Below are 9,252 nucleotides of genomic sequence, written 5' to 3'. Positions count from 1 at the left end.
AACCAAGCACACTCACATTCACACCTACGGACAATTTAGAATCACCAATTAACCTCAGCATGTTTTTGGACTTGTGGGAGGAAGCCGGAGAATCTGGAGAGAACCCACGCAGAAAGATCCCGGTGCCCCCACCGGGACGCAAACCGGCGACCCTCTAGCTGCAAGGCAACAGTGCTAACCAACTGCGCCACCTTGCAGCCCGAAAAAGTCATTTCATTTTTATTTTTTATATTTAATAATGTTTAAGGACTCCAGTATGCCTGCCCTGCTATCAAAGTTTTTGGTGATAAAAACAAACATGCCTGGTATTCTGGAACTTTTGCTGCTGACAGTAAAACAAAATGGGTCTCAGCTCTCTCTACACACACGATTGCTTCATCCTCTGATGGGCTAAACTAAATATGATCCAAGACATCTCCTGTGTTGTTAGGGTTAGGGTTGGGAAGAAAAAAGAGCTGTAGGGCTTATTTCCCCTCATGCTGAACTGATTCAATAAACTCTTGTACAGGAAGGTGAAAAAGCTTCTTTATTTGCTCCTAAACAAGACATCACCCAAAGCTTGAGCCTTCAGAAAAAGTGATGCGTCTATTTTGAAATTGCTGTAGGTAGAAGGTATTAGATTCTGACTCAGTGAGAAGTTTACAAGATCATAAAAAAAAACCTTTACAGAGTCCAGAATACATGTGGCAGATAAACGTCCGTTACATTGTCCAGAACAATGGAAGAGTGCATCATCAGGGGTATTTTTAAAAACAGCTAAGAAGCACAATAGGTTTGTTGTTGAAGACCTTTGCCTTATGCTTTGTTTTAAGTGTCTCTCCTCCCACATGCTTTTGACCTTCTAAAGCTATATTTCTGGTGCCAGAACAATCAAAGTCATACTAAAGTCAGCATTCAGTTTTTGTGTGTGTTTTAGATCTTTACAACAATGGCTGGCACTCTGTGCTTATTATAAGATCTGTCAATCAGATCTTATTTTAGAGTCCAGACAAACAAACCTTTCTATGCAAGAAGGAACTGAACAGTTTTAAATGCAAAAAGTTTAAAAATCTAACGTCACCGGAGTGATAATCGTAACATTTGGACTCAATATTTGATAGCAGGTCATCAGGACCAGTATTAAAGAAGAACAATTCACATCTGAAGTGTTTGTGAAGGACACACACACACACACACACACACACACACACACACAGGACACAAACACCCCCTTCACTTTTACAGCCACAAAGACACAGAGACTTTTATGCTAACCATATATATTTCTAAAGTCCTAATTTTATTTATTTTTTATGTTTATGCTTGTGTTCTTAATAAAAAATTTACTTTCATGTATCCTGAAATTCTAGATATGTGTACATGTTGCACTTTTTATATTATCTCAGGAACCAAATGAGAAAAACATATCATGTCTGATATCATTTTATTCACATTTAGTGACATTTCAGATCTGTAATGATCATAGATATTTACCATTTAAATTTACACGTTCAAGAGTTTCACTCAAATTAGGTACGAAAGGTATTTGGCCTCTGACTTCTCATTTACCCCTTTTCCACCAAAAAGAACCAGGTGCCAGTTCCGTGCTGGTACTAGGGGCAGTGCTTAGTTGGTTTCAATCTGGCACCTCTAAAGAATCGGTTGCTTTGCCCTCAGCAAGGAGCCAAGTTAGAGCCACGCCATACGTCACTGCATACGTAGCCATTTACCGAACAATGCTCGTGCCACGCGGAAGTCCACACAGGGCTCCAACTTTTTTCACTTCCCACCTTGTCACAGGAAAAACATATGATTTGTTGAACATTTTCTTAACGATACATTCTACAATTTACCGATGTTCCCCAAACGTCCCACATGCGCTAGCTGCTGTTGGTGGCTGCGGTGCTCAGACCGGCGTGCGACCAAAAATTACTTTAAAAAGTGTAAACTAGGATGTCCTAGTGTCAGATTTGTCCAAGATGAAACCGAGTGATTTTTTTCTGATGCGGTCTTTCCTATGGGCGGAATAAACATCGCACGTAGGTGCGCTTCGCTTTTCATGAGAAGACTGCATTTCTAAGTGTAAATACCGCAGTACATCAAAGTTATAAAAGTACCGTTTTCCACTATTGTGGTGTTGCTGGTGGGACACAATTGTACCGGCTTTCAGGGCACAACAGTTTGTGCAAAACGCCTGTGTGTCCCGGGACTCATTCCAATACATCTGTGATCGGACCAGAGACATCCTGGGGAAAAACAACACAAATCACTGATTGTGTGTCCCATTCATTGGTCTTGGTGGTCACGACAACCCTGCCACCAGACCCTGACGTACTCGGTGCTTTTCTCTGGCCCAGCAAAGAGTTGGTTCTTGCTAAGCACCAGTTTTGAGAGTCTGGAGCAGTGCTTTGGCGGTGGAAACACAAAGAACTGGTGCTAAGTCAAGCACAGACTCCAAACCAGCACTGGAACCAGTTAGGTGGAAAAGGGGTAATTGACAGTAAAGCTCAAGACCACCCCTTAGGATGAACACATCTATGATTAGTTAGATGCTGATTTGAATTTTCTGTATAAAAAGAAAGTCACTGGAATGCAACGTGGGCTTTTATTGATTTATTTTTCTACATGCTTTTCTATAATTTAAGTTGGACTTTGTTTTACTTTGATGTACTTAAAGTTGGGGATTCTTAAGTAAACTGCTATAATGCAATGATGCAAACATTTTCTTTGTAACTATGAGCTGTGAGGCTCAATGTTTTTACTTTTGCACACTTTTTTAATGCAACAAAGGTGCCTTCCTGTCTTTGCATTCCTGAACCAACTCATCCAACAGATCCTCACAGCATCGCATCTTGCCGCGACTTCCCTATCCCTCCTACAAAGGCTATGCAACGATCGTTTTCTTTCGGCTAAAAGGGTGAATTTAGAAATATAATTGACATCTCGATTCCAAAGTGATTCTACATTGATCACCTCTCTACCAACTGCATCCAGTGATGATCACTGCGATTGATTCTACTGTGTAAACTATTAATATTCATCTGAAGGATTGGTATTTAAATTAATTTCCAAATTCCTTGTTCGGTGGTGCCCCGGTTGTAAAGAGTGAAATTATAACAAAATTGTACTTACATCATTACTCTACATCTCATATGTGGTGCAGCCACGTGAGGATACACACCCTGGAGGGCTTCTAAAGGTAGAGGGTAAAATGGATGCAGCAGTATTTGGAAAGTACTAGGGGACAAAATGAAATAGTCGGCACGAGAACTGTGACTTGGGGAAACACTTGTTTCAAGACAATGACTGAGAGCATAAAGCTAAAGCTACACAAGAATGGTTAAAAAAGACAAGAAGGTGAATCTTCTTGAGTGGCCAATTCAGAGCCAAGACGTTAATCCAATGTGTGGCTTGACTCAAAAAGGACTGTTCTCTCATGATCCTGTACAACCTGACAGAGCTTGTGCAGTTTTGCAGAGAAGAATGGGATAGGATGCTGTGCGAACCTCACTGAGACCTATCCTCACATGCTCAATGCTGTAACTGTGAACAAAGGTATCTACATAATACTGATTGAAGGGGGTGAATACTTATGTAATCACTTAAAAAAAAAAAGTTATGTTTATTTGACATAATTTTGCAGAAATACACTTCGACAGGAAAAAGTTGTTTTGTTTTTTTTTATCAAAAAAGCCATGATTCAATACGGAAACGCAAATAAACGGGAAAAACTTCTAAGGGAGGGTGAACATTTTTTATAGGCACTGTAAATTTATATTAATCTCACAACATCTCCATCTGACAATTTAAAGTACTTTAGTTCAATGTTCATTGTTTTAAATTGCTACGTAAGTAACACTGACTTGACTTGACCTATAACAATGAGTCAGTGATGGTACTGGACGTGTTCTCAACTACAAATGCACAGAATGTAATGCATCAGAAATGAAGCACGACAGTGCTGCATCTAATTTAGTCATGGTATGAGCATGCCTCTTTACTGCGCCTGAACCTTCTAAAACTGCCAATGGGTAGCATTAGAACAACAGATACAACCTGGTACAGGGACCTCTAAGGTGGGATGGGCTAAACCACTGCAGCAGGGCTGCAAGAGATGATGTAATTAAAGACACTGCAATCAAACTTAAAAAAACTGAAACCTCATTAGGGCTATTGTAGATTAGTCAGCACAATGCATACCAGTTAGATTTCTGTCTGACTTGATCCTGATTTGCTTTGGCATGAAAATGTAGGCAACAACACCTGATGAGTAATGAGTGATTAAACATTTCCTGGCTCTCCCCTGTTCCAACAGCTAATTGGTCTAGATGTTGAATCAGTAATGTTATGTTTAAAGACTTGATGTCTTTTTGTGTTAAACTGGATGAATTTTGATTCTATCAGTCTGACTGCAGGTTTATTCTACTAACAGCATAAGCATTGTGTGGTTGATCGTGACATTTGTCAGCCAGAGAGGATGCATACAGTGAGCTTATAATACACAGCTCTCATAGACATAATTTTACTTTAATATATGAACAGTAGGCTTCAGATTTAATGCTTTAACTTCTAAGTGACAAAAACTTTTGGTGGGACGGAAACATTTTTCAAACATCTGCACTGATGTGAAGCCCTGATAGTTCTATTCAGTCGGTATCTAACAAGAGGTGAGTGTTTTTGTGACTTCCTTTGTAGACTAAAGGTTGCTGCTAACTGGTCATCTTGACAGTAGCTTTCTGTCTCAGGCTCCAGCTGCTGCCACCACCAGTACAGTTCATCTTAGACGACCCTATTGACTTTACATTCAGCCAAACCAAATTTGACAGCAAAAAATACAAATAATTAGAAAATGACTAATAATATAAATAATAAGACATACATTTATCTTTCGAGAAAGATGACAACTCATTTTAAAACAGTATTGCTAGTAAATGACCAAAGGGCTGCTGAGTTGAGACAGTTCCCCCTTTAGCTTTCATCTTGGATGTTGACTTCGCAAGACAGCTCCCAAGACAATGGTCTGCCGGTGACATGAGTTCAGGGCTACTCGTCTGCCTCACCAGATGTAGGATGTGAGGATAAGCCACGCATCATCTCAGTCGACTTTTTCATTCCTACCACGAACTGTGTGCTACCATTTTCTTCACTATGCGAAACAGCAACAACCTCCAAGAATGTACATACTGCACTGGAACTTCATATTTTACAAAGGATTTTTGCTTTACTTTGAATTGTGCAACCAATGTATTTTTTTGCAGTGGATTGTCGATTTCAATGACAGTACTCATCTCCCTGCATGCAAATGTTCCACCACTACACCAAAGCCGCATCCTTCACTTAGCCCTGCCCACATCAACTAATTGGTTATCAAAAAATAAATAAAAATAAGCCAGAGACTTCTCCTTAAAGCAGAATAACAGTGTGGTGCAGCCAGGCCGTTACGTACAGAATGGGCTGGCTGAGATATGCTACTTACAGTTGTCCAGCCACTACTTGACATGATGGCCTCCCAGCTTTACAAGCCAGTAAGAATTTTATCCAGTTTCAATATAGAAATTTGGTAGCCAGTGGCCACTGGATGAAAGCTTTGTATAATCCTATCACCTCACTGTTGCAGGTTCTAAGTAAGCCACTCAAGTAGAGCTGCTGCTGCACAGTCCACCAGGTTTATTTACGTTCTAGGGCTGCTTCTGTTAACTCTAAAATGTCTCAGCCATGAGCAAAACACACCGAATGTTCTGCTGTTGACTGCAATAGTAGACACAAAACTGAACAAGTTCAGGCTGGACAGAGGAGCAGCTGCAGTGAGCGGCTCATCTGGCTGCACTGCAGGACTGAAAGGTACCGGAGGTCCTTTATCCCCACAGCTATCAGGCACCATAACACTCTGGTCAAGGGCAATGACTCATGACCTACACTGGTGACTGCTACATTCCACTGACCCAACTCAGCAACCAATACAACCAATGATCCTGTCCCACCAGCAGAGATGGCAAAAGTACTCACATTCCTCACTTAAGTAAAAGTAGAGATATTTGTGTAAAAATATAGACTCTGGTAAAAGTAGAAGTACTGATTCAACTCCTTTACTCAAGTAAAAGTAAAAACGTACAGTTTCAGAAATGTACTTAAGTATAAAAGTATAAAATATAAATTAATTTTTAGCTTCGATGATACACGATGCCTCTTTTGATATCTCTGCAAAATGAAAAAAGTTTTGCGAACACAAAATAGGATTAATTTTCATCCTTTAAGAACCTGCACAGTGCTGGTACAGAGAAAAAGAATCACTGAACAGTTTTCTATTTCAGCAACATTATGAACATTAAACATTTTAATCAACAGGGAAACACTCGTCTCTTCAAGTCTACCAAAATCTTTTATTGAGCCTCAGTAGAAGCTGGTTCTCAAAGTTCTTTTGAATGAAGACGGGCCCTTTTGGGTCTGAAAATCAGTCCTGCACTGCTAAAAAGCCTCTCGCAGGCAGCTGAAGCAGGCAGGGCTGTGTTGAGCTTCAGTGACAAATTGCACACTGCTGGGAAAGATAATGTTGTTACGTCTTTTACGTCATGTTGTCATCCGCGGAGGTTGAAACAAGTAACAAGGCAGTTTTGAGAATGTAAGGAGTAGAAAGTACAGATATTTGTGTTCAAAGGGAGTAAAAGTAAAAAGCTGTAAGAAAAACTAATACTCAACTAAAGTACAGATAGCGGCAAAATCTACTTAAGTACAGTAACAAAGTGAACTACTGGATATGTAAGCACTCCCAGCATCTGAAGAACTGAAGATCAAGTCTATTAGTTTTCATTTTGATAGCAATGTCCAAAGGACAAAACACTACCATTAACACTGATTGTATGTCCACGGGTCAGAGCTCTGTGGATGCTGCCATACTGAGGGACATTCAGAGATGGTCAAAGCTTTAAGATCAATTTGAAACCTCTATAAATGCACTGGGTGAGATACTGTGTTATCATATTGTATTCATTCTTACATCTATTTGCTTCTCTCTCGTTTCACTCTGTGATCACATGTACAATATTTTAATTCAGTCAAATTCCTGTTGTGAGGAGTCGGCTACATTTCCATGTCTAATGACAAAAAGCCTGCTTCATCATGTCTCTCAACTGGTATAATGTTCATTTTATTTTCCTATTTACTTGAAATATTCTTTTACAGGGGGATCATCTGCATTTTCTTTGGGCTATTTGATTTTGATCATGTCTCGCACAAACTGAATCTTGTCTACCCCAGTTATAGTAAGGGGGGCAAGACCACAGAGACAGACACCTGAAAACCTGAACAGGGCAAAACTGTCTGCATGGCTACAAACTACTAGAAGTACATGCCACGTCTGTATGTCTGTAGATCTGTACATTGAGTGAATGAACCCTAAACAACATGTTTAATTATCTACATAATGCACTTAAACCCCCCGTTATAGAATATAGAACACTGCTTGTTGTCACTTGTATTATCTGCACATGCCATGTAGTCATTTTATTCAAATTAATTCAATTCAGCTGCAGAACTCCACACTGCTCCCTCAGAGTAAATCTAATCAAGGACCCCAGTTGGATGTGGCATGAAAACATTTGGCAAAAGTGCTTTAAATCATCTACTGTTGTTTTCTGTTCTGTTTTGTTGTTTAAAGGGGGAGAGAGAGAGAAAGGCCTTCATTTCAACGGCAGTTTATTTTGGTTTGCTGTGCCTGCAGCCACTGAGCATTAGCCACAGTCAAGTGGAGTAGAAGAGTACAAAAAAAAAAGGAAATGGCTGGACTGCAGGCAGCTTTCAGATGGACCTGAGGGCCCCCTTGAGAAGGCAACACGGTCACAAACTGCTGTTGTTTTTTTAGGGCAGCATGGCCCAGCACTTCTGGAGCAATGAATGTGCTCTCAGCCTGAAGCACAGCATTTTCACAAGTATAGCCTGAGCATGAGAGGGGCTCACACACACACACCACTGGATTCTTCTTCTTGTTATGAGTAACTATAATATGTATATCAAACTCGCGCGAGAACACACATATGCTCCTACCTTCACCGCCTCTATGTGACTGACCCTGTCAAACGCCATATCGTTGGCAGTCACTATCTGGTCCCCGACCCTCAGTCCTTCTCTCTCGGCCGATGAACTCGGCTCCACCAGGGACACGTAGATCCCCACGCCATGCTCTGATCCCCCGCGGATGCTGAAGCCCAGACCCTCGTGGCTCCTGGAGCGCGTCAGTGTTACTTTGCGCACCTCTCTATAGGGGCCCTCACAGAACTGCGCCACGGAAGCCGAAAGCTCCGCGGCGGCGCTGAAACCGTCCGGACAGCCCGGTGTGAGGGACTGCTCATGGACGGAACTGACATATTTTTGCAGAGTTGAATCGCCCTCGTCTCCAAAGCCCTTGGCACTGCTGTTGTTGGGGAGCAGGTCTGTCTTCAGGTAGAGCCCCTCGGATGTGTACTGGTCGAACAACAGCTGATCGGACCTCGGGATGACCAGACGCAGCATGGGCAGCAGCTGTCGTTTTTCGGGCGTGTTGAGAATCACTTTGAGAGTTTGGACCAGGTCGAAGACGTTTCGCTTGGCGTGGTACACATTGATACAGTGGATGAAGTGTTCTCTCTCCACGTCGCTGAGAAGAACGTTGAGAGCGTTGTGGAGCCTCCGGACGTTCGCTGAGAGCGCACGGCCACCCAGGCCGGCCGAGTTCACCGATGTGTTGAGCGTAACGCGCTCCAGATCAGCGCTCATGATACAACATAACGGGGAAACAGTGCGTCAAACAGATGTGAGGACGGATCGAGCATTGGTAAACCGCTGTTCAAGTCGATTCTCCCGTTTGAAAGTAAAACACGAAGCTGCTAATCGCGCATCAAGCAACTTCAACAGGTGACCGGTGATCTAGGCGCGTAACGGTACCGATGTGCGCCGCACACAGTGTGTCGCCCCGAAACAAACCGTTTTCCAGGTTACTGCTCGCATTCTTCTGGCACTGAACAAAGCACAAATGTTACTGTCCCGTTCTCTGTTTATTCCATGCACAACACAGTCAGCACTGTCTTCACCGGGATGAGCCTCGACGACTCTTAATACTGTCCTGTATAATATCTGACACCCGACACATCAGCCTAGAAAAATGTCCTTACCACTGTCTGTGATAGAAAAATACCAGATACATTGACCTTCATGTTGATTCTGTCCATAAACTAACTCCAGAGTCTGTCTTCCTTCCACGCCGGAGCTCTGTCTTTGCGCAACTGACAGGGAGCGCTGAAT

The 9,252-nt window shown here is 42.0% G+C and overlaps 1 protein-coding gene across 1 annotated transcript in view; it reads right to left on the bottom strand.

The window, feature by feature from the left end:
* Positions 1-8,727, bottom strand: part of whrnb (whirlin b) — a 113,812-nt gene extending 105,085 nt beyond the window's left edge. The window contains exon 1 of the mRNA XM_008285164.1: positions 8,020-8,727. Within this exon, the coding sequence (XP_008283386.1) occupies positions 8,020-8,727 (708 nt within the window). The remainder of the gene's footprint in view (positions 1-8,019) is intronic.
* Between the last annotated feature and the right edge of the window lie 525 nt (positions 8,728-9,252).

This window comes from Stegastes partitus, unplaced genomic scaffold, assembly GCF_000690725.1.
Source record: "Stegastes partitus isolate 25-593 unplaced genomic scaffold, Stegastes_partitus-1.0.2 Scaffold389, whole genome shotgun sequence".
Lineage (NCBI taxonomy): Eukaryota > Metazoa > Chordata > Actinopteri > Pomacentridae > Stegastes > Stegastes partitus.
This window is presented reverse-complemented; position numbering and strand designations above follow the sequence as displayed.